This window comes from Agelaius phoeniceus, chromosome 6, assembly GCF_051311805.1.
Source record: "Agelaius phoeniceus isolate bAgePho1 chromosome 6, bAgePho1.hap1, whole genome shotgun sequence".
NCBI classification, from domain to species: Eukaryota; Metazoa; Chordata; class Aves; order Passeriformes; family Icteridae; genus Agelaius; species Agelaius phoeniceus.
In genome coordinates, this window is record NC_135270.1 from 49,824,707 (window position 1) to 49,851,406 (window position 26,700).

The 26,700-nt window shown below is 40.2% G+C and overlaps 1 protein-coding gene across 4 annotated transcripts in view; it reads left to right on the plus strand.

The window, feature by feature from the left end:
- Positions 1-26,700, plus strand: part of TUNAR (transmembrane neural differentiation associated intracellular calcium regulator) — a 162,320-nt gene that overhangs the window by 129,125 nt on the left and 6,495 nt on the right. For 2 of the 4 annotated variants that reach the window (XM_077180655.1, XM_077180654.1), the window contains one exon: positions 3,522-3,816. The exons of 1 other annotated variant lie outside the window; for it this stretch is intronic. In XM_077180655.1, coding sequence (XP_077036770.1) covers positions 3,778-3,816 — 39 coding nt within the window. In that variant the 5' untranslated portion in view covers positions 3,522-3,777. Of the gene's footprint in view, positions 1-3,521; positions 3,817-8,676; positions 8,702-26,700 lie in introns of those variants that run through there. One more of the 4 variants, XM_077180656.1, reaches the window with a different exon arrangement.

Here is a 26,700-nt window from a genome sequence, read left to right on the forward strand (position 1 = left end):
AGTCTAAGATCAAAAAAGGGCTCTGCCTAACCTGGTGCCATGGCTTGTTTCATGTCCCCATTACTTTGGTGCCCAGGGTCCTGCAGTAGGGGTCCTGTGTGGATCAAGGGCTTTGCCATGGAGAGTGCTGCCAGGTTTTGATGGGACACCAGCTGTACCAGTCCCTCAGGGAATGAGGGCTGACTCAGTCCCAGCTTCTTCTGGTCCTTAGGCACACAGGACACCTATTTTCTCAAAGAGGATAATGCTACTATTGAAAGGATATAAAGGTGAGAAAAGACGCATAAAAATGGAATAGGAGTAGAACATATGCATTAGTCAGCCTTTTCAATGAATAATAAAAAGCATTTTTATGAGATTAAATTCAAGTCTTGTGTAAGTGAAAGAGGGATACTGTACTTGCTTTCTGTAAGATACTGATTTTTATCTAAGCAGCCTTGCATTCTCTAAAAAAAACCACTAAAAATTTGCACAAATGTTGACATCTCCAAACCTACCTCTTCTAAATTTTTTTAATAATCTGATAGCTCCTTCTTATACACTAGTTTGCTTTCATTTTGAAATCACCTGTTGTTGACTTTCTTTCTTTCTTTCTATGGTTGTTTTGTTTTATTGTTTTGCCCTTCAAACTGCCCTTCCCTAAAACTTCTAAAGATATTTTCTCCTCTACAAAGAACTTCAACACTGTTTGGTATTCTGCCTTGTAAAAAATAAAGTACAAAACAAAGCACATTAAAATATTAATACTTTGTTGTCACACTTTTTAAAGATTGTACTGTTGGGGATAAAAACAGGCACCAGCATGAATGTAAAGGAGTAATAGTGGAAAGATAAAACAACAACTTATCATGCTGAAAGAAATCTTTCTTTACTACGTGTTTGGAGAAATTCATTCATATAGACTTAATAATTCCTTTGCAAGAATTCGTGAAATCTCTCCACCTCTCTTTGTTCCCTTAGTCTAAATGTTCCCATATTTCTCTGGATGTTGTACTTGGGAAATAAAGATTTCCCAGTATATGCTCATATCAATAAACATATTGGATGAACTGAATATATTCTGTAATCTGCTTCATACAGCAGTTCTGCTAACAGGATCTCATGGTTTCCTGAGCTTAGAAGATATGTGAAGCATCTGGCTTTGCTAAGAAAATGAGGCTAAACTGTAGATCTTTCTTTATAAAGCATGAAAGCAGTGTGGTGCAGCTAAGCTACTGTCAGAAAAGTAACTCTCTTCCTTAAGATAACCTGTCCCTTTTCACAAGGACCTGCTGTTTGCCACTTAGATAGGGCTCACTAGATACAGGCTGGAGTTTTTCAAGGGGAGAATTCAAAAATTCTGCTCTGTGGCTGCAAGCTAAGGCAATTCTCAGGGCCTTGCCCTTTAACTTATCCTATCACTATAGCTGAATTAAGAGCTGACCTGGCTCAGATCTTTGACAGTAATCGCGCGTGAGCAGTTTGGCCAAGATCTAGTGCTGGACTTTCTGCCAGGTCACAGGGAGAGAAACCTTGAGGTCTTTTCATTTCTTACATCTTACCTGTGCAACAGAAAGACAGCTTAGTCAGTGCTGAACAAATGCCATGATCTGACTAAGGATTTATACACCCCAAGGGAAATGTCCTCTTTCAGACACTGTGGTGTTTTGGGGAGTCCTTTCAGACTCTAGAGACACAGAAGTCAGTGGAAGCCCTGCCACAAATTGCAGGGTCCATTCCCTTGGCATCAACCTTGCAGAAATCCTCTGTGTTGCTCCTACTGGGCCATCAGTAGAGGCACTCTAGGAGAAACCCCTTTGAGCCAGCTCCAGTTACTCAGTTATCCCATCTCTTTTGTGGGCCAAAACTAAATGTCTTCTTTACTGTTTCGCTCTTCCATGGAACTCAAATGTATTAGTTAAAGCAATTATAAGGCTTTGTCAGAGGCATCCCTTTTGTATCAAAACCAGTGTCACAGACACCTAGGCAATTCCTCTGTGTGGTGGTTCTGGTTTAGAGTGCACCCTTTCAGCCAGACAAGTGTCTGCTTTGTCTGAAGTTCAACATGATAGAGAGGTCAGGAATAAGCAACAGTTACTGTTACTGCAGGGGCAGAGCTTAAGTGGCCACATGTTCAACTAGAAACTCACATAAGAGCAGAGCAAATGACATGAAGCTGTGTCAGAGGAGCTTTGGGTTGGATTTAGGAACAAGTTCTTTATCCAGAGGGTGGTTGGGCACTGGAACAGGATCCCCAGAAGAGTGGTCACAGCCCCAACCTGACAGAGTTCAAGAAGCATTTGGACAAGGTTCTCAGGCACATGGTGGGATTCTTGAGGATGTCTTGTTCAGGGCCAGGAGCTGGACTTTGATGATCCTTGTGGGTCTCTTCCTATTCAGGATATTCTATGTTTCTATGATAACCATGGAACTTTCTTGTCATTTTAACATCTTTGAGATGATTTTTGCTTTTCAGAAGGTGGCTACACCACCCTGATTCACCTACCTGTCAACACAGCTGGTTGGGTTTCTTGTGGCTGCCAGCCCCACTGGCCCAGGCTCCCCAGTCAGGGAGGCAGAGGGGCATTGCTGTCAGGGTGAGGTCAGCCTGCTCTCCTGAGTCCTGCCAGTGCAGCCCAGGCTGGGGGCACCCAGCTCCTCCCTGCTGCCCTGCTGAGGGCTTCTTCCTTGCAAAGCTTCCCTGCAGGGCAGCTCAGGACATCGAGTAGGGTGACAGATTCCAGGAGGAGGAGGGGACAGGAGACGCAGGGGAGACCATCCCCTCTCTCTGCTGCTGCTGCTGCTGCTGGAGCTGGGCTGGAGCCGGAGCCGTCGATGTGGCTCCCCAGAGTTAGTTGCTCAGCAACCAGAATCAATTAATATGCTTTGCAGAAAGTGCAGGGAAAGCCCGAGCTGCTGTCAGCCAGCAGGCGGGAGGCTGAGGGTGACTCAGGATCCCACTCCTGCCTGACTCCCATTTGGTCCCACCCCATCTTCTCCAAACACTCCGTTCTTTTCCCCTTTCTCCTTCCCTAGGGTACTTAATGCATGTGTCCCCAGATTCTTCAGGCAGAGTACCTCGATGCTCAAGAAACCTTCTGCTTCAAGGCTTTTGCTTTTAGAGTCTGATTTGTATTTTTTGGTTATTTGTCAGATTTTCTTCAACACTTTTCTAGAAATTCTAATATTCGTGTTCTTTGGGAAGGGAAAGGGGATAGCTGGTGTTTTTGTCAGATGATTTTAAAGATGTCTCAGGATGAAAAGGGTTGTTTGGTCGTACACAGTTGAGCAGCAGCAATGAAAATGCATCATGTGTAAATTGGGAAAGTTTTTGCCTCTTCCTTTGTTACAGATGATCAGCACTGCATAAAGGAGACCAAAGAGGTAGTACTGATTGTTGTGAAACACCTAAATAATAGAATAAATGAGGGGGTGTTGTGGGATTTTTTATATCTTCTCCTTTTCAGTGTAGTAATAGGGCTTTGGTAAGGTATTATTTTCTTTTTTTCTTTCTTTCTTTCTTTCTTTGATTTTCTTTGGAGTCCCTCTGATGACACCGCGAATCTGGGAATGAAGAACTTCTCAGAGCTGATTGGAAATGGCATTGCGGAGCTGAAACTTAACTGGAGGAAATATATCTCCTGAAGAAGAAAATATAATGCACTGTAAGGATCTGTCTTCTGGTGAAAAATTCAAGCCTAGAGAAAACTTGTCCGCTTTGTTAGGAAGAATGGGTTGGACAATTTTCTTCAATTCCAAAGGATATCTGAATGCCATGCTGAGCTTAATCTCTGCAGCATGCTCTGTGCTTCTCATCTCTTCCTGATGCACTGCATGGTAAGGCCTTTTTCCTTTCTTTTAATAATAACTATCTGATGTGGTGAAAGGTATAAAAAAATAGCAATAGTGAAATGAAAATTGAAAAGATGTAGAAACGTGACAAAAGAATGTTTGCTTGCATGGTTGTTTTCAGGAGCAAGTGTCCTGATTACTGCAGCAGCTTTGCAAGATCATTTCTTGTCTTTCTCCCTTGCTTTGTGACAGTGTGTATGTGTGTGTGTCTGTGCACACCTGTGCTGTCATCTGCACTTGCACTGGAACATCTGCAGCTGCACTGTACATATTTCCATGCTAAGGAGGATGTTTAGGAATTTGTTTTGACATTTCTCTCTCTTCTTCCCTCCCTCCTTCGCTCCATTCCCCTCCTCCTGCCTCCTCCTTCTCTTGCTCTGTCTGTTTCTCTGGGGTCATGGTTCTATACCTTCCCTGCACCTCAGTCGTGCACTGACCACTAGAAGGCAAAAATGGGAGGTAAAAGAAATTCTATATCATGCAAGAATGAGTAATGTTATTTTAGTAAATGAAAGCTACAGAAAGGTTTTGAATGTCTGCAATACTGGCAGGTACAAAAGATTTATTCTATTTTGTTTCCATGGGAAACAACTACCAAGTGCAGACTTGGATGCTGTGTTTTAGAAACAGTGGGAGAGACATCCTCTTACGCAAGTCAGGAAGCCGAAAATGTGAATTATTACCCAGGTCATAAAATAAACAAATCCAGTGTGGGATGTTCTCACATCAAGTAACTCTTGCTGTGTATTAGAGGAGTGTTCAGAATTATTAGAAATACCTTCAGTGGGCATTGGAAGCTATTTTTTGTTAATAGCTGTAATGTGGTTTTGTCTTCCTGGATGAAGGGTGCTAGGGGAGGGCAAGGAGATGTAACTACCTGACTTAAAAAATACTTAGGGTCATTGTCAAGAAATTGCCTAGCAGATAAGGAATTGCACAATTAATAAACTGGGATGGAAGAGCAGATTTCTTTTTCAGGAAGGCTGGTTTATTTGGGTCTCTGTTTTAGAAATTAGGGAGAACTAAAAGGTGGTATACCACTATAGTGGTAATGTGAAACATATTTATTTTCTTATGCATCCTGGTTGATCACTGAGTTTGGAAAGTTGAGTGGTTCTTGAGTAAACTGTGGACCTGCCTCCACTCTGAGGGGAAACCCTTGGAAATCTGACTGCTTCTGAAGGAGCTGGAAAAAGATCAGGAGCAGGTTTGTGTGGCAGCTGCCATGGACTGTGCAGCTGGGTATGGAGAGGACAGGTTCCTGGCAGCAGGTTTTCAGGATGGGAAGGATAAATAAAGCCAAAAATACAAAAGCCAGGCTACAGCAGGACTCAAGAACAAGAATCAGAGCTTAAATACGATTCAAAAGATGTAATTTTGTAGTATTTACCAATGAATCTCCTCCTTATATGATGGAGGACTCCATAAGGCAGTTTTTAAAGAGAAAATGGCAATGCAACTTCAAATCACTGCAGCAGGAGGAAGCACAGAGGAAAAAACACATTGTAGTGTGACAATACTTCAACAGGGTTCAGAGGAATCAGCCTTGACTTTAGGAGTAAAGGTTCAAATCACACATACATGTGCACTGAAGCAGAATTTTTTGTGTATTTTACTACCTAAAATGTGTGACTACTGTAAGAACCAATAAGCAAAACTAAGGAAGAACACAACCCATAAATGTCATCTTCACTGTCAGAGAGAATCTCTTTCTTGTAGCAGTCATCCCCTCAACTCTCTATGTGAACAAGAACTGCATCCAACATTCAAGTTGCCCGTTGCAAACCTGTCCTCACAGCAGCAGTTCTATGTCAATCAGTGGAACAACTTGCATGAATATTATTGTTTAACCCCAGCTGGAAGCTAAACACTGCAGGGCTGCTTGCTCACTCCCCTCTGGTGAGGGGATAGGAGAGAGAACCAGAAAAGTACAAGTGAGAAAACTCATGGGTGAGACAAAGACTGTTTATCAGGTAAAGCAAAGGCCACACACACTCAAGCAAAGCAAAACAAGGAATTCATTTACCACTTCCCATGGTTCAGTCACCTCTGGGAGAGCCAGTCTCCATTGTCTGTAATGGCTACTTGGGAAGACAAATGCCATCATTTTGAACATTTTTTCTCCCCTTTTCCTTTGTCTTTCCCCTGTTTTATATGCTATTTCAAGTGTTTTATATGACACTATATCGTACAGAATATCCCTTGGGTCACTTGGGGCCATCTCTACCAGCTGTGTTCCCTCCCAGCTCCTTGTGCAGCCCCAGCCCAGTCTCTGGTGGGGTAGGATGAGAGGCACCAAAGGCCTGGGCTCTGTGAAGGCTCTGCTCAGCAAGAGCTAAAACATCTCTGTATTGTGAGTATGCTTCTAGCACCAAACACAACCTCATACTAATTACTAGAAAGAAAACCAGCTCTCTTCCAGCTAAACCCAGCACATTATTCCTTATTCTACACCATTTACATCATGCTCAGGTACCACACTATCCAATACATCCTCATTAACCTACCCTGCTTTCCATCTTTATATATAGCATGTAGATATCACTCCCTTAGTCTATGGACCACCCTTATAAAACATCCAGAAATGTCCACAAAATCTCTATTTAGCCCATGTTCATTTAGCCCATGACTTTGGGCTCCATCTCTTACAGCGGTCACTCGGAATGGGAGAGGTCAGAACTAGCACAGTGAGTAAGAACTACTCATGTGGATAAATTCTAAAAGGTTTTGTAAGACCAGGCTCTTTGTCATGGCAACAGATTTATTAGGCTTCAGGCATAATTTGGATTTTCCCCCTAAACAAAATCATTTTTCTTTTTACCTATGCAAATCTTTTGCCTTGTAATTAGAGCAAGAAAAATAGGTTAATTACATTCTTAAAGATCATGTAACTGTACAGATACATTGTTAGAGAAAAATTATCAGAGTATGCAAAAATTTACCTTTATTAGTGGCTTCCAAAATGAAGCAAAGTGTATTCTTATTGGAAACATTCATTGCCTTATTATTTTTCTGATAGTATTAACATTGCTACTGGGTATTGTTAATTTTTCCAGGAACCCATCCTGGGTTCATTTGAAACATCACTGAATTACAAAATACTCTCTATTATTAGGTTCAAGGATACTTACCCAGCTTTTTACTACATTAAATATGTTCATTTTTTAGTTAATACATGATGTTTAGCTCTTTAGTTGATCCAGGAACATTTATCTTTACAGTATAGAAACACAATATGAAATCATAATTATAGTAAACTTCCTACAGAATGTAGATATATATTGAAATAGGAAGGATAAAATCATCTGGGTTTCATTTCTCTGTGCAATTTTGCATGCTTATAAATGTCTATATTATTAGGATATATATTACATAACAAGCAATATTTAATTAATTGTCATTTTTAAAGAACAGTTCCTTTTTGCATAGGATTTATATTCCACAAGGTTATGCATTATAGTAGAATGAAAAATAGTTAAAAAACAAGCATAGCAGCTTAATATGTATCCACTACACTAATGCAGTAATAAGTTCATTTTTTTATTTTATCCCTGTGATGTACATTGTGATAATAGTGGATTCTTTTCTAAAGAGTGTGTATTTTGAGAAGGGTTTACATGATGCAGGGTGTTCATTTTCTTTAGCATACATCCCTGCCCATGATTTGCTGTGACTTAAGACACTTTAGTGACATTTAAAATAATTTTAAAACTTGCACAACAGCTGCATTTGGCTTTCTCTGTCAACTCTAAAGCACGTAAAATTAGTAAATTCCTTTTCTTTTAAGATACTTATAGTAAAATTTTGATGCTGAGAACATCTGTATTTCATTTCAGTCCATTGGACTATTTCTTTAGATAAACAGTATGAATTAAAGCTTGAGCCATCTGCATTGTCAGGGAAGTTATACTGAGCAGTGGAAATATTTCCCACACCTGCAGTAACTACTTCCAGTCAAGAAAAATGTGGCACATAAGTATTCCCTCTATTCCTGAAAGCTTTGAGCTGTCTTGATTCAAGATCCAGCAGAAACCTGATTTTGCAAAGGCCTGAAAAAAATCCAAAACAAATTCCAAATGAAGCTTGAAGTTTTGACATTTAAGTGTAAATGTCCACAGAAAGAATGTTTCTTGGTCAAGCAATTTCTATAGATCAGCATCTGTGTTTTACATAAACCAGGATCAAAAATTGAATTTTTTTAAAAAATGAGAAGTTCTAAAAATTAATATGTTTGGAAATGCTGATGTCAAAATGACACAAGATTTCATTTTGACATTTTAAATCAGACTTCCATTTGTTACAAGAAATTGTACTGATATCTGTTTTTCTGTTTTTCTCAGTGAAATTTTGCAACTTTTTTTTTTTGTTTTTGTTTTAGCGGGAAAGTGTTTTGTTGTGATTTTTTTCACTAAATCTCTTATAGCTGTCCCCAAATTTATTGTCTCTCACAAGTCATTCCTTTAACTGGAAGCTTTCTATTCCTTTAGCTTTCTGAAGGGTCATCTTTAGCATTACATATTGCCCAGCCCCACATTGCTGACACTGAGCAGCAGTTCTCACCAGGCCCATGGCAGAACATGATCTCTGATGGTGATTCCCTCCTTTAATTCTTCTTGTGTCTTCAAAAAATGCAGGCCTCTATTTTTCTGAGTTTTACAGATTCCAGAAGTAGTGCTTTTTACTACAAAAGCCTTCAAGAGGCCTTCAAAAGGCATGCAGGAAAGAGTAGAATTAATCTAGTATTAATATCCTTATTTAAATAGATAAAGAAGGGAGCAACAAAGAAAGTGCCCAAAGCTATACTGGCAAGGGAAGAGTTCGGAATTGAACCCAAATGTCCTTATTCTCAGTTCAGCACAGTCCCTGCAAGGTTGGTCTTCATTTTGTTCATTTCTTTGCTTAATGGCTTATATTTGGACTTTTAAGTTAATACTAGCTGAAGTATCAAATGTGAAAGGGAATTACTGATGCATACTTCCTTTCCAGTCTGACACAGTTGTCCTAAAAATTCTTTTTTCTCTCCTGAGCCATTCTGTTTGAATGTAACCATTAATTATGTAATTGCTTTGCTACACAGGGGAAGTAGTTCCTCTATTAAAGAGAAAATTACTAAATATAAATATCCTAAACCTGCCATACAGGTTCTGGGGGATGTACATATATACCTGTTTATACTGTCAGACTTTAGGGACAGCTGTGGGGCTATGCAACGGTTTTGAAGGCTTTTGGCAAATTAATCAAATTTCAACACAGAAAAAAATCCAACTAAAAAGACTGATGTCTGGAATCCACACAGGTCATTATGAATCCAGCACTTGTGGGAAAAATAGGTGAAAGAGAGAATATGATACCTAACAGTGATTATTATTATTATTAACCCTGGTATGCCTCCTCTGTCCAAGGTAATCAAGTTTTGTATCCTCTTTATGAGAAATGAAAAGATGGTTTGCATGGAAAGTACTTAGTAGCTAAAATTACATCTCAAGTTGGGGGAAAAAAAAATCTGACTTGTCATCTTAATACAAGCTCAGAAAAATTTTCTACATGTCAAGAAGGAAAAATAGCTTTTTGTGAATTGCCAGAGTTTTGGAATGAGTTCTGCAGAAGAATATCCCAGAAATCTGCTTCACATCAGTCTATTTGTGCAGCTCCAGGTGTTAAATGCCTCTGGGTGCTGGCAAGTACAGGACTTGCCCAATTATCCAGTGACATATTAATGGAGAAGAATATGAAAGTCTGATTAAAAACGGTACTTTACTGGAAATCTCATCTCACTTTGGTTTTATTCCTGAAAAATGTTAAGAAGAGAACTTAAAATGGACCTTACTGCACCAAGTATAATCTTTTATTTTTTCTGACATAAACTTTTTACAGGCTTATAATGGAAAAATGTTAGCAAGGAATGCTTTTGTCAATACATACTCCACTGTAGTAAGGAATTACATAACCTGCTTCAAAATAATGTTCTCCAGTGCAGAGAGCTCAGCAGCCAGGAGGATCACCTGCACTCTGATTTCATCCACAGTGATGGTGCAGAGGGTCATCTCCAGCCTACCTCAGCCTTCCACAGTAAACTGTTACCTCTAAATAACATAAAAGAAGTTCTGAAAGTTTTTTCTAGCTAAGCTGGCAATTTTTGCCATGGAATCTTGGATATTAGAGTACATAAAGGTATTTAAGTTCAAGCACATGCTGGTGCTTAAGGACTTAATATATCACATGGACTGTACTTATTTTTTAAGCCAGAGGGAGCAAGGTATCCAAATACCTTTGAGGATCTGACCATGGGGTTTATAATATTTGTTTATTTTCCACAGCATTAGGAGTCAGGAAAGTAAATCTAATTATTGTAGTTGGGTAATTACTGAAACTTGACAGGTAAAGTGGTTTTTATTTGGCTGAGAAATATTGGAGAACAACTGAAGTCCATCAACGTAAATAATGAAAAATAAATAATGAATTTCATTAAGAGCCTCAGAGGATATTAATGCAATCCATATTCTTAACTTCTGAATTCTGAAAATTTGTGATTTATAATTTTATGCATATGTCTTTAGATACTGAAAAGCAACACTTTCTCCTCCATGTGAAGCAGTGATACATTTGATAAGAAAAATTAGGACTTTATTTTGACACATCCCAAAACTTAGCAATACTGTCTGCAAAGTGAGATTTTACTGAACTGTGTTAAGAATGCCAGAAAATTTCTTTTAAGAAGGACAAGCCTAATATTTGAAAACAAAACCATGTAACTTTTTGAATGGGAAATCTGATGACAAGACTGTCTAAGAGCTGTGCGTTGGAATTCCTTTTTTTACCTTGCATCTAAACAAAACACTGGGTAAAAGTGTTTTTTGTTCAGGTGTTCACAGTAAATGTAACTTTTCACTGAATTCAGAAGCACTACAAAATACTTAGCAGAGGAAGGCAGGATTTCAGAAAGGCTTTTAAATAATTCTTGAAAGTGGCTCTTAATGGATGACCACAATGGGCCTTAGGATAGTATTGTTTCTGTGCTGCTGAGCACAGTACTTGTCCTCTGTATGTATTAATGAAAGCTAGAAAACAAACCTTTCTCTAGGAAGGTTTTCAGTAATGTCATGCCCATTTGGTTTGGGGTGACCTCATTCCATAGCAAATGGAAGGTTGCACCAAAGTGCTCTGAAGCCTGGCACAGCTGGATGAGTTCTAAAAACACTGCTGTGGAAATGTATAACAATCTACACTGTACCTGCTCCTCTGGAGCCATTCTGAGGTGTTGTTGGCTCAGCATAAAGGTAATGGCATCTTTGACATTACTTAATATAATGTTCAGCATGTTTTAATGTGTCATTTCACTGGGACCACCCTGACTAACATGATGTACCTCATGGCATGGTTTTAATACACAAGCGCTTTAGAGGAGATTGAGGAAGGGCTGGTCTATTACTTCTGTTCCCAATTGTTCTGCTACAAATTCTGTCTCTCTTCGTGTGCTTTCAAAAGGAATTTTAAGGGATCACTGTTGTCTTTCAGTTTATTTGTTGGCCCCACCCTGAAAACCATGCAATGGATATTTAATGCTGAAAGGTCCCAAGTATCTGTTCCATTCCTCACTGAATTTTAGTAAACTAGTACAAGACCACAAATCACATCTACAATGTTTCAAAAGGGGAGATAGATCAAAAGCCTCACTTAAAAAAACCCCAAAAATCCATAAGCAGACCATGTGTAATGGTACAGAGAGTTTTGCTACAATGGTTTTGCTGAATTTATCTCCAAATCCATTTCTGACCTCTCATCTTACTTTCAGCAGATTATGAGTACATGAAAAAGGTACACCAAATGGGCATCACAGGGGTTTAATGTCAGGAACACTCATGTTCCTTACCTCACAAACTCTTCCAACCTACAGCACCTCACATGGAGCTGCAGCATCTCTCTGAAGAAGTCAAGTTGCATGTGAAGAGAGAAACAACCTTTCTGAATCCCTCCAGGTTAAGCATGTGAATAGCACTGTGTGAATATGATGCAAACAGACAGGATCAATAAGCAATTTCCTTCATAAAACAGAGACCTTCAGTTAAAATCTGAAAATTTTTTGCCAAGTTGCAGCACATGAATTACTGTATATCTAAAGAACCTGGCATCCTCTCCTCCTTGCCCACATGTCTCTAGCAGATGCTTGTAGAATTCATCTTCCCTTGTTCTTTTTTGTGTTTCTCCCAGTCCATGTGGACACACATGGTTAAACCCCATGGCAGTGCACCTGGGTACATCCATGCATTGCTCGTGGGTACAAACCAGGATTCTCATCCCTTCAGTGCATACATGCACATGTGCCTCCTGTGAGGGGTCACAGCTGTGGGACCACACCCTGTCCTGCCTCACCAGGGACCTGATCTCCCCTGTGGCTTACAGACAGCTCCTCAGCCCTCAGTAATACTGCTAAGACCAGAAACCTCAGCTGCATAAATGATGTGTGCACAAATCACATCTTCCATGTAATTAAAAAGCCAGCCAGCATGGCCTCATGGCCCATGGCCATGTGCCACTTTGTCTTTAGGTTATGTGCTCTGTCAGTATGATCTTGTGGGCCATATCCATCACAGACCCTCCCTGCTCCTCAAGGCAAAGCCCAGGCTCTGTGCTCAGAATTCAGTTTTCACTCATATGATGACTGCTACTCTGTTATAAAACCATCCCACAGAGATGAGCTGAGATGCTTTGGGTAGCTGTTAGGGTAGGGAAATCACAACCAGGTAGGACTCTTCCACTTCAGCTGCTTGCTTTAGGCTTTGGGTGTGAAATGCAGCACTTTGCACATGAACACGCCTGTGTCCTCAGTGCGGGGGTGAGAGCTACCATGCTACTTGTGACTGTCACAGCTGCTGTGAATTGAACTGGAGCCAGGATAAAGCACTTAAGAAAGTCCCCACAGCCCCAGTTCCCCACAAATACAAGAGGTTGGGCCAAAGCTGCTATCTACTTCACACTTCTTTTTCTCCTGGTCTGGAGGTATGAAGTCCCATCCTCTTTGCTTTTACAAGATGTAAAGATGCTGATCCTCCTGGAAATCAGGTTACCATCACTGTGGGAGACAGCTTCCAGATCTGTTTGTCAGGCCTACTGAACCTTGCTTGTGTGTCCCAGGGTGAGGATTAATCTGTTAATGTTTGTAAAAAGCTATGTAAATGATCTGTATCATGCTGACAGGTCAAGTACTGCATTGCTCACTGGCTGCTCCTCCTGACAGCTTAAGATACATGCCAAACAATGCCTGCTCTTTCAGACCGTGTTCACTGATGTAGTTTGACTGGCTTAACCCTCTCAGGATTTGGACTGACTGCTTCTAGCCTACTGATTGGATGATAAAGCACAAATATGCAAAGCCAGTGCTTTTCACATAAGCTAGAATTCAATACAGACATTGATTTATGCTTGCACAGGACCATGGGCTCAAAGAAAACCTCTTGGATCTATTACAGTACATGTGCAGTCCAGGTCCTGAAGGACAGTGGAAAGCAGTGAGCCAAGCAGAGCTCAGGGCTGTCCTTGGCTGTGGGCAGGAGGCAGCAGCAGAAGCTGCTTTTGTCAGCCACTGGCAGGATTTGGCCCCGCTGCACCTGCAGGAGCTGCAGAAGCTCAGAACAGCTGCAAGGCTCAGCAAAACTCATCCAAGAATGTGAATCCTACCAAGAGGAGGGTGTGCTTGAAATTTGGGAACCTTTTTGTTCTGTGCTTATCACATAGATTGCAGGTAATATCAGTTATTGAGATCAGGGTCTGACAGAGGTAGATATTGAAGAAATTATAAGCGAAACAGCTTCTTCTAGAGAATTAAATTCTGAGTGAATGGAACTCCCATAAGTAATGCTTCAAGCACACAGAATGCCAAAAAGATAGTAACTAATTTCACTGTCTGCTTGACTATGTTCTTGGTCCCAGTTATCAGCATTACATGTGGAACTTTATGTTGATTTTTGTTATTAATGATTAATACTTTCATTATCTATAAAGCCATTTGCAGAGAGGATCACTTGCAAAAGAGGATATTTACAGATGTCTCTCTGGGTCTAACTGCACTTTTCCTTAACTACCTAAGCTAGAGAGCCATGCTGCAGCATGATGCAGGGGCTGTTCTCCTTATAAGCTGTTACTAATCAAGATTAGGATCGACAAAAGAATGTGACTTTCTGAGAATCTTCATGGTTGCATGGTCTTCTTTGAGGTTACTGGAAGTGATAACTTACTAGTTGACTCATTTTCAGGGACTCACACAGGGCTGTAGAGTCTATACATACTCGAGCAATTTGGATGAGCAGGTGACTACAAAGTACATTTTGTTTCTCCCACTGCTGCTCATCTGGGCAACTTTTGATTTCAAAGCCTAATCCAGTACCTGATAGTCAGTGAGAATTGTGCCACTGATTTCTTCCACAGCTGGATCAAATCACAGGCTTGTTTCATCTTCACCACTGGTACAAGTTGCTGTGGTAGAAAATAGAAATATACCTTGGCTTTGCACTTTGTTTCTTTATCTTTACTTTTCATTCCTTTCCTCTTTCAGATATTTACCTGCCAAATACTTGGGGCTTCAGCAAATGTTCAGGGCATATCTGTGTGTCTCTGCACACACATCTCCACTGGTATGTGAATTGCTGCTCCACAGCAGGCTATCTCCAAGATTTAGCACACCTCTTGTTTTGTTTCTCTCAAGCAGCCTCTGTCAGCTGCAAAACTCCATGAGAATAATTGATAATGAAAGGAACTGATTTCTTCTTTCTCCTTGTAAAATGGTAGCACAACTCCATTTTAGGTCTTTGTTAACACTTGCACTAAGCAATGTGTATAAATGTACCCAGCTGGCATTGATCTAGCTGGATTGAGCAACAGGCAGGGGAGAGCTGATAGGGCATGGGCTTCAGAGTGCATCTCCAGGGCGTAGCAGGAATGTGGCTGTGGTTTCAGGTAGCTGCTCCTCGTGGGGGTCCAGGCCTTTTATTTTCTAGGAGACTTCTGCTCCCACCTGGCTAGGTGGCAGCTACCTTGGGCACAGTTATGTGTGCAGCAGTCCTGCAGCAATCACTGTGGCAGAGAAATAGCTGATGTCAATTAAAAAATTACTGCAAGCTGGAAAAGTTGGAACAAGATGAATTTATAAGCCTTGTTTGGAAAGTTTTAAATATCTTGTTTACTGTGCTGTTAAAAAAAAAAAAGGTAAAATGTTAAAAAACAATTAAGACCAATCATCTGTAAATCTTCCTTTGATGTGATGCCTAGTGATATTGTAGTGTTTACAGTTTTGACAGCAGCATGACACAAGAAAAAAAAAATAAAAATTAGCATTTACAAGAAGTCAGGAATGAGAAAACAGAAGGAAGACAGCAGACATTTATGCTAACAGAGGGATTATGGCTTTCAAGAAAGGGCAATGTGCCATCTATATAGCACAATCATTTTTGTAAATCCCTGTTTTCCTTCTTGGCAATTACCACCTGGCAGGAGTGAGGAAGAGGCAGCCCATACCCTGCTTTGACAAGATGGCAATCGTGTTCTTTAATAAAATGTTTAGTAGCTCTGCACAGCATTGTCCCAGCAGCATATGACTGGGGTAGAGTGCTAATATTAAAGGAGGGCAAAGACACAGTTTCTCAGAGCCAGAATTGTTCATGCTGACCAGCTTCCCAACTGCAAAGGGTGTCCCTGTGTTCATGAAGGTGCCCTTAGAACCCCAGAGGCCCTGACTCCTCAGTCCCCACCTGGTGCTCTGGCCCCTCAAACATCCTTCCTGTGACAGGCAACAGCATCCACCAAAACTGTAATCCATGTGCAGTGTAGGAGAGTTTGTTCTTAGCTGGTTGGGCAGTGTACAGAAGGTGGCACATGTTGGTTAATCATGGTGTATATGCAGGTACCTGTGAGAAAGCTGTTCTGTTCCTAAACATTAGCAAATATCTGCATGTGGTGAAGTGCTGTGGATTTGTAAGTCATGCACATTTTCTCCTCAGTAATGTTTACTTTAGCCCCAGGGACAATGCAGAGAGTAGCTGTGACCAGAATGGATGACTTCATTAGAGGAGGGAACTTACCCAGCCTCACTGACAGATTTTTATGAAGGGTTTCCCAAAGCCAGCCTGCAGCAGTGCATCACTACAGATACGCTTCTGACATTTGTAGTTCAAGAAGCAGCAGTACTAAAAGTAAAACACTGCCAGTGGGTTTCCATAAAAAGCCTGATTCTTGGATTATTTCTGGGGGTTTCAGTGGAGCTATGAGCTGTACCACCCTAAGCTTTCTCTTGGAAGGACTTGACCAGCCTGCATCCATCTTCCTTTCCACCCCTGCCAAACAGTGCTGCAAGCTCCAGAGAAGCAAGGGCTGGAGAAAGGAACCAGAATTTGGGAGCAACTGGAAGAAAGAGACACATGAACTCAAGAAAAAAGACTCAGGAATCCTGTGAATGTTTACTTTCAGAAATAAGCAAAAAAAAATTCTCCTGACAAAACATTAGCTTCCAAAAAAGTTGACAAAGTTAATTTATTATCCATAAAATAGATTATCCGTTTGGAAAAATACCTGGAGTCTTTCTTATCCGTGCAGAATAGATTGCCCAATATTCCCATGGCTTCTGCCATAGGTCCTAGTTTGATTACAGGCATGAAATGTAGGTAAGTGTAATTATGATACAGGCAGATTTATGTGTCCCCAGGCAGGTTTTAAAATAACAACAAGATTATAAATATTGGATCTATGGAAAGAAAATGTCCATTATTAAAATCAGTCCACAAGCTAGTACTGTGAAAAGCTTTCTTCTTCAATACCACTGTCAGCCCTGCTGAGATTTTAAATTGGAGTTTGTCTAGTGTAACTCTCACTTTCTATTTAGAAAGCAAAGCCAGAAATATTAAACTTTTGTCTCAGCTTTTTAAAGTACAGGAAAGCTAATATAATTGCTGCATTAATGTAGAGTTATGAGCTTTTAGGCTCCCCAGTTTTTGGCAAAGAAGGGTTGCATCTCTTGATTCATGGAATAAGATATTTCCCAGTATAAATTTGCCAAACTCTTTTTCTTCAGAAAAAAATCTGCATCCCTTTCTCATCTCTGGACCATTTGGCTTGGCTGTGTGGTTTGTAACTGCCTGTGCTTCCTCCAGAGCTGGCTGCACTTCAGTCACTGTGCTGAGTTTCTGGGTGAATTATGGCATTGTGTGCTTGACATCTGGAGTTCTAAGGAAATGAGGAGTATGGTTCAAATCTCAGAAAGGCTAACAGAGATCAGAGCCAGGGCTGTGGTCTGGCTGAGGCCATGCCCATGCCAAACTCAACAGAAAAAGTCATTGGGTGACAAAAACTGTCTCACTTTGGACCCATGGCATGCACAACACGGCTTTTGGTGTCAGCTTAAAAAAGAGTGGCTTAGAGGGTGACACAAAGTCCCTGTGAGGAGCACAAGGGTTGGATATGCCACCTGTGTCAGGGAGGTTTGGCTGGAGCTAAGGACTGATAAGATAAGCAAAGTAGGACTTAGCTTGAGTTCTTAAGCTTAATTGCTTTTGTGTGAAATGCTTTGGAGAAAAATTATTTCAAACAAAGAGAAATCTTTGGCAGGTTGTTTTTGTGTCAGGAGGAAATAGAGAGGAATTTCGTTTAAGGATGTTTATATGACTTGTGTTAATTTATTTTCATTCATCATTGGCATTAATTAACACTGGATTGACAAGACAATGTCATTATTCAGGCTTTATTAATAATCTTTAGCAAAGTAGGTGGTATATTAACAAAAAGAAACCCGCATGTTTTATTTGGTGGTTTTTTATGCCCCTCCTTGGAGTCTCTAGAGCCACAGATCAATTGCCAGTGTTTAGTGACCTTCTGCCCAGAGTGTAGGGCCTGTGGGTGGGTCTTTTTCTATGGCTGGCACTTGTACAGTGCATAATCTAAGATGACACTGACCCTTTCAGCCTTATAGAAATAATATTCTCAGCACAATGTTCTTGAATGTTTTCTCCAGTGTACTGTGTTACATGCCCAAACATTTTTTTTTCATCTTGAGTGTATGTCCAACATTTCCTCTCTGCTCTCTTTGTTGCATGGGTTTGATTGTAACCAACAGCAAAGGTCAAAAGACATTTTACTGTTTCTATTTCTATGTTTCTGTTAAGCTGAATTAAATTGTTGGTGCTGCAAAGTGACTTCTTAAAAAGCTTATGCTGCAATTCTTCAACCAGCATAAACTGAAGATGAGCTGCATCAGTTTAAACCAGAGGGTGCAGAGACAAAATGTGGTCCAAAGAACAGGGTGCTGATCTGGAAACCAAGAAAAAGGGTTTGGTTCTCTGGAGCAGTGGGCAGCTTCACGAATTTAGATAAAATGTTTTTCTCTTCCTCTGGCTCAGGTTTTCTGAATGGGTGATAGAGTGATACTGTATTTTTAAAGCACTTTTCACATTCATTTTTTCAGTCATGTAGTCTTTTTTTTCTTTCACATCTAACATTTATCAGTATGACTGCCTGTTTAATCTACATTACAGATAGGTTTTAAAATCATAATATCTGGAAATGCTATGGTATCCTGGAATAGGTTAATTATGTTTACCAGTGTCTATGAGTATTCACTAGAAGGTGCCATTTCTCAGTCCAGATTTGGAGCAGCACTGACTTTTGTCCATCAAGCAGCTTTCCATTTCTTTCCTACATAGTGAAGAAAATCCAAACATTCTCTTACAGTATTAATGATTTTGATTGGCATTTTCAGGTTAACCTGAATTAATATTTAGTTCAGCCTTCAAATAGCCTTTGGAGAAGTTTGGCCTAAGTGGTTGGGTTTTTTTAAATCTTAGATTTTTTTCTATTTCTTAGAATTTCTTCAGATGTCATGAACTGAAAACACCTGACTATCTTTGCTATGATTAGTGTTCACTTCCCAGCTTTGTTTCCTGAGGAAAATGATTTTTCTCACCAGAGCCTGAAGAACAGGGCTACTGTTTTCCATGGGTTTTAGATGGTCTGTCACCATAAGCATTTTTTCCACTAGTATGGTCTGTTCTCCAAATCACCTCATCCCAGCACTCCTTGATGCCTTAGAGCATGGAAGGGAAAGAAATTGATCAAAATCTCCCTAGAGGATCACCTGGCGTTAAAAATACAGGTAAAACCAAATGGATACTTTACAAATGTGAGCAAAGTATTTTAACAGAGAAAGCATCAGTCCTATGTGCATGGTGTGACAGCAGCTAGAATAAAACCCAGGTCTGTGTGAACATGCAGGACATCTTGGGCAACAATTCATAACACATAAACTATTAGTTTTGAAAACAAAGTTTAAAGAAGTGTTATCCAATCTACTGTTTCCAGGCAAGTTGCATTTATTTATTTATCACACCAGTTCAGTGGCACTCAGTGCACTCCCTGTGTGTTACAAGGCTTCTGGGACCTGCACAAAATCATTTCCAATGACCAGTTTTGCATAATTCAGATACTATGAATATTTTATTTATTGTTAGCAGCCTCTTTATTGCAAGCAATATTTTTAATGAATCCGTTATATGTTTAAAAAAAAACAGGATTAAACTTGGCTCTCTGTTCTGGGGTCATAAATCCAGATTAGATTTCTTTTTAGCAGAATTACTCAAGGTTTTGTGAATGAAGTTTGACTTGGTGTCCATTGGAGAAAAAAGTGGCAAAATATGCATTCTTTTCTTGAAATCCTTGTGAAGAATCACCAATATGCTAATGAATCCTCTCATACAAAAAGTCAGTGGAATTTGTGGCGATGTTCTTGGTCTTATTCACATTTTATATGGTCAGTGTTTTAAATTACTAGCACTACATTAGAGTATGTCAAGATGCATCATATAAACAGATACAATTTACCATGACCTTGAGGCAACATGATGTGTATGTTGCATTACATTAGCTATCAAAGTATGTTCCTTATCTAGCACAGTGCCCACTGCAGACAGAGATTTGGGTTGTTAGGCATTCTGTACTGTTGGGAGACATATGCAAATATTCTCCCCAGATCTGTGGCCACATAAATTGTATCTTTTTAAAGAGAATAAGTGATAAGAAAAAAGAACTGTATCCAAGAGGCTCTGCTCCATTGGCAAGGTGAAATGTTTTGCTACCCCAAGGAAACCTCTGCACCTCAAGAAGCAGCACATAACCATGAGGGTGACCAAGCAGGGGAACAGGTTACACAGAGAGGTTGTGGAGTCTCCATCTTTGAGATATTGAAAAAGTCCCTGGACATGGTCCTGGGCAACTGGCTCTAGGTGATCCTGCCTGCCCAGGGGGTTGGAGCAGGTGACCTGCAGAGGTCCCTTCCAACCTCAGCCTGTGATACCCACAACCCCCAACAGCAAACACTTGCTATAGCAATGCACAGTGCACAGGGGTTAGGAAAACCAGCTCTTCCCATGCTCTTTTCTTCACTGCCTGTACCAATGGCCTTGCCAGAGCATTTTGTGAGTTAATTGTGACATTTTCTCTCCCAAATCCCAGCTCTCTGCTCTGCCACAGAGCTCTACCCCAAGACCTGAAGGGGAGATGTGTCACCTTGCCCTTGTGTTTTCCCAAATGTGTGACTCCTGGCACAACCAGCTTGTTTTCCCAGGAGCAGGGAACCTGCACAAGTCAAGCTGCCATCTCTCTCCCATGCCATGCTCACTCAGAGCACGAGCCAGAGGGGCAGCTGCTCCCATGGATCGAGGCCCTGACTCTCCCGGCTGTGCCAAGTTTGTGCAAATCGACCTTCAGCAACCCACTTCAACCTTCTGTTCTTCCTCCCTCCCTTTCTTATACTTCATACTGTTGTAATTTTGCAAGCTGCTTGGGCTAGGTATCATTCTCACTATCTGTGTCTGGTTTCTAGCCCAGACGTCAGCAGGGGTTGCTGCATGCTGCTGCAATATAAATGACTAATGATGATGATAAAAGGTGTGGGAGTTGGTTGCCTGGAGTGTTACCCTACTTTGACAACTTTGGTTTAGAAACTAGCTTCTTCCTCAAATTATCTGCTTTTTTATCTTATTACATCTAATGTTTTACAAGTGGCTAGGGATTTTTGGCTGCCTCCATTTTGGAGCACTCATCCCAGGGCTTTGAAAGAGGCTTTGAAATTTTCAGAGTTTGGATGGTGTTGCTGTGACAGTGCCAATAGCCTTCAGTGTGAGTTGCAGGGTATTGGAACCTCTAAAATTCAGCCACGAATGCATCCTAAAAGAGGCATTCAATAGGGAAGTACTCTATTTTTAAATTTGGACTGATACAGGTAATAATTACAGACAAAACAGTATGTGAAAAGAACATTATCAAGGTTGTGCAGCTCAGCACTTGAAGCTAAGAAATGCTGTAAGCACAATTGTCTCTACTCCATTAATTTGCCACCTTGCACAGGTGCATCAGTCACAGACTATTTTTGCGCAGGATCTGAGTCTCACTCGGTGCCCATAATAAATGACTCAGTTTGTGAGTTCAATACTTGATTTTCTTTTCCAGGCATAGTTCAGACTCTGCTGTAAAGGCAAAATTATTTCCCGCTGGGACATTCCAGGGTGTTCCACCATGCGGGTCCTTGCCACGTGCAAGCACTCACTAATTTCCATTTATAGCATCTTAATAGCAATTCTGAGTGTCATTGCTCCCTGGCACAGCTGGTAACCTAAGGCAAATAAAGAGCAAAATTACAGGTACCCATAACTGTGGGTGTCTAATGTAAATTTTTCAGAGGACCTGGCAGCACATCCTGCAGCTCCTTTTACCTTCCCCTACACTGCTGGCCAGTGGTTGCCACTTTCAGATATTCCAACCCCCAGGCCCAAGGCAGGCTCCCAGAAACACAGACCAGGGAACAGGTTTGAAAAGGACTGTGTGAGCAGCTTGTCCTGTTCCTCAGAGCAGCGTCTCAGACCTACAGACAAAAGACTGCTGTTCCTCTTCTCAGATTCTCCTGACACCTCGAAATTCTGACACAGAAAAAAAAAAAAGAAATTGAAACACTCTACAAGACAAAGCTTTCTTTTTCTCCTTTTCTATGGGAAATGTGCGATGCTCTGACTGAAGCTGGAATTCGGTGCTTTCTAAAGCCTTCCTGATAATGCATGAACAGATGGAGGCTGAATTCTTTCTGGATCACCTTTATTTGTGGCATTTTTGGGTGGCCTTTGAAAATTAATAACAAAAAAACCCAAAGAATTTATTTTTAAGAGCAAAATGAAAACCTTCTGCTGTTCAGATTTTCTTATGGAAAAATATCAATGTCATTTCAACCTATTGGAGTCCTTCAAGGATACACCAGGCTGGGAAAGTAATTAAACATGAAAAGAAATTACAAGATAAGTAATTTCTTTTACAATACCTATCACTTAAAAATAAACATCTTTTCAGACACATAAAACCTTCTTCAGCACTTATATCAAACCATCTCAGCCACAGTAAAATTGAGAATAGTCCTTGCTTCAAAGTGAAGATATTTGAGTATTTCAGAGAAATGATTGTCAGGTTTTTATATGGATAAAAAAAATTGGTTTACAAGTATCATTCCTATAAACAGCAAAACTAGGTGATTTTTTTTCCAAAACAAATTATTTTTCCTGAGAAAAATGGCCAGTAAGTATAATTTTAAACCAAACATTTATAATTTTAAAATTATTTTTAAAAACCCTGAACACAACTCTCCTAAATCAGAAAGTGTCAATTGGTTAGATTTATTTATAGTTTTCCTTAAAGTACCCAAAATTAAAAATTAATTTTGGAATAAAGATATAGATGGAAATAAAGGCAGAGATTTTAAGTTTTATAGATTGTTTTACCTACACACTAAAAGACCTTTCCTAGAGAAACTCTACTTCTATATCCCTCAGGCTTCTGAATGCTCTTCTGGTGCACATTTATTTTGTAAGGAGGGGTCACATCTGAGCTAAAGGTAGTTTGATCCAATACAGGCCAAATTATCTTCTGGCCTTGGCTGAACTTGGAGATATTATATAGCAACAAATTAATATAAATTTATGTCACTTTCCCTTCTCTTAATATTTCTTAAATGTCTTTGAAGCAGCTCAGTTTCCATTCCAACATGCAGTGGTGAGGGCAGATCTTCAAATTGCTTCTGACAGAGGTTATGTGCCTTCTGGCAGATAACGGAGACCTGTCTTTCTCTGAGACTTGGATATTGCATTTTTTCATTGTACAAGGCTTTCAGTGCATTTTTGCTCCTAAAAGAGAAACCTGGAGATGCCCTTGAAATAGAAAAATAGGTCTGAAATTATAGTGGTACTTTAGCATCTCATTCTTTCACAAAACTTTTTCAGCTAATACTACATTTATCTGGAAAAAAAATTGAAAATTTGAGGAATTCTACAGATTTATTTGCTGTTTTGTTTATTTATTTTCAGCATCCAGATGTGCTCATGATAGATTTTTATTGTTCTGCTTTGTTAACCCAGGAAAGATGAGCAAAAGACTGGAAGAGAGAGCTCTGGCTTCAAACTTCAATCTTTATCATAATTTCTGGTGTGTGGTAGGGAGAAGTGTTAGTTTCTTTTTCTTTTTTTCTTTTTCTTTTTCTTTTTCTTTTTCTTTTTCTTTTTCTTTTTCTTTTTCTTTTTTTTCTTTTTCTTTTTTTCTCTTTTTTCTCTTTTTCATCTTTGAATGAGAAGTGTCCTTTCTGCCAACCTTGATATGTGTAAATGACAGAATATTTGGAGTAAGCACAGAACAGCTTCAGCTCACAGGCTGGACATTAATACCTGAAGCCCAGAAAGGTTTTGCCATCTGCTGCTTAAAACTCCTTCATATTAACAGAAAAGCCAGAGAGAAGGGCAAAAAAAAAAACAAAAACAAACCAAAAGCATGGAATGGGCTCTGTATGAAGGTACCACCAGACAGACTGGGATTTGTCATTCTTGAAAAAAGATGGCTACAGGGATATGGTAAGAGACTTACAACATTCTAGGTGGCCTGAAAAATAAAAGCAAATTACTCATTTTGTCCCAAATTGCCTAATGAGGAGTGAAAAATAAATTCAAATAATAAGTGGATACTTTTCCAGAAATCCTTAATTATCTTTTGACATCATTGCTAGAGGACACTGTAGTGACAAGTTCACTGAAGATTGTAAAATACCAAAACAGAAAGAAAACAATATTGGGTCCAAGTCAAGCTTTTAGTAGCATCAAGGAATAAGAGTCTACTAAAAATAGCTGCATCCATGCACTAATTTAACTACTGACTACTCCTGGGATAAAGTTGTTCCTTGCTTTTCATTCATTCAACCATTTTTTCTATTTATTCAGCTTAAAGACTTTCTTATTGCCTCCTAAAGTGAAAGGCAGCCCATGAAATGTGATTTCAGCAAATGTGAGAGAGTATTGTCACTAACTTCCAAATTCCAAGCCAGGATTTAATTTTCCTCTATGTGAGCAACAAACAGAAGCAGAAGTTGGACCATCTGACTTTTTCTAATAAAACCGAGCAACACTTGCACAAGTATTACTGTGGAAATCTAAAGGTCTGAAAAGAAATAGTGAGTATTTAAAAGGAGGAAAATGGCAAATGTGTGCAACAGTAGCACTGAGAGTCAAATGCTTCTGGTCCTGAGCATTAGCACTGAGCAACCCAGCAAAGTGCTGTGTATCAGGAAAATGGGTTGTGAACACAAAATAGGCCAGTCCAAACCAAACAGAAGCACACTGAATTTTCACCACTCTTCAGGCTGAACCAGAAAATTGCTAACCTCTGGGCTTGTTAAATTTGAACTTTTAATCATAAATGCTTCCTCCAGTTGTGTTTTATATAGACTGTTAGTTTTGATCTGTAACAATTCATTCATTCTTCATAGTGCATCTCATACCAAAAGGGAAAGGACTGTGGGTTAAAGGGTAATGTGCTCTCCCTTTGGGCAGGTTTGTTTCTTTCTTCCACAACCCAGGAAGACTCATGAAGCCTTATGGACCCTGACATGGGAAGCCTTGCTGTAGGTGGAGGAACCAAAGGCTGTCAGTGAGGCTGGGGATGGCACTGCCTGCACACTACTAACAGCCTGGTGCTTGAGGATCATTATTCTGCAATGCATTATAGCTTTGTTTCTAAGATAAGGATATTTGTATGGAAAATATTTGATTTATTTACAATAGAGCTTAGGTATCCTGAGTGTATCACAGCTGTGAGTAGTCCCAGAGACATAAAGGAAGAGAAAGAAGAACTGTAAAACTGGCTGCAAGTCCTTTTCCTCCCCTGAGTTCTAAGCTGCCTGGGGGACAAAAACTGCTGCCAGAACAAACTGGATCACACCCAAGGTGAAGAGCAGGATGAGCCCTGTAATACATTACTTATTTAAATTCTGCCCTCTCAGAGTAACCTCTTTGCTGCTGAGTGCTTCCCTTTATTCTAGAGGGGGTCTCACATTGCTGAGACCTTTGGAAATATCCTGTAGTGCTATAAATAGCAAGTATTTCCCACTGACTAAAACCTGCAGCATAGCAGCAGTCTGATGTGGGTTTATTTTCCTGCTTGAGGACTACATAAGTGCTTGTATCCTCTCTCCACTGAGACATCCCTTCGCTTTAGGCACTGGTCTCTCTGCTCACTGCTGGGGAGTGTTATTGAACCTGGCTCACATTCCTGCTCCTTCTGATCTTTTTTTCTCTAATGAAAGATCTCCCCATGGGCACCTTTCCTAGTTTCCCCTCTCCCTTCTCTTATGGCAGGTCTTTGCTTCTCCTGGGTATACTGATTTCTACTGTTTATTAATTTCTGCTCATTCCATTTTGATTCCTCTGTTACTCATACATACTGTGCAGTGCCTGAGCACACTGCTGTGCCTGGATGAGCTTTTAGTCAAGCTTTTTATAACCCCAGAGCTTCTCTTGGCCTCATCTTGCATTTACATGGTATCTTTCAGTTCCAACTGAAAGAAGAAATCCAACTCTAAGAAGAAATGTAAATGTGGTTCCCTGAACCTGCCAGTGCTTCTCTGAGCAGGATCTTGACTGATAGCTGACAAGTACCCTGGGTTACTGGAGTTTAGGAGAGGACTGTCCAGCCAAAACAGCACAAGGATCAAGAGCAGATAAAAAATCATCACAGAAGTGAGAATGTGACAATGTAATCCCTAGAAAAAGAACAGCAAACAAGCAAAAATGTGTGTGCCAAGCGTGCCTTCCTCCCATACATCACAAGCAGCAAAACTTAATGCCCTGCTCAGCATCTTGCTTGGGGGCTGTCCAGCTTTTAAGCCAAGCACCCAACTTCTCAAGTTTGCCCTTGGAGGAAAAAGAGGTTTTAAATTCTTACTCGGAGGAAAGGAACAAAACTGCATTTGACTGTGATGTTCAAGTGAGGTTAAATCCTCGAGCAGCCTCTCCTCCCTGTTTGGTAATTCGAGCACTTGTTTGTGAGATAAGGGAAGGTGTCAGCTCCAGCAGCATCTGCACTCCCACTCTGCTGTGTGTGATTTCTGTGCCCTCTTCAGTTTGCTAATCAAAACAAGTTTCTGCTGCATGTTTCTTATCCCCAGAGGGTGGAACTATCCTCAGAAAATTAAAACTCTCTTATCTCTTAATGTGTCATCACAACTAATAGCCTGGGGACTGTAAACAAGTTTAAATATCAAAACAATTTGGCTGGTGATTGTCTGTGATTATGGATTAAGAATACAAAATTTGTGCTCACTGATATTCAAGGTAGATTGAAAACAAGGAGCCATATCCTCAGCTGATGTAAATGGAGGTGGCTGAGCTGAGCTGGGGGAGGAAGACTGCTTTGTACCAGCTGAGCATCTGACCCTGGGAGGTTTTCAGACGTTTCCATTCTTGTTTTTCAGGCTGCCAGGTAATACATGACAGCACAGGGCTGATGAGGAGGAGCACTGTGGGCCTGGATGATCCT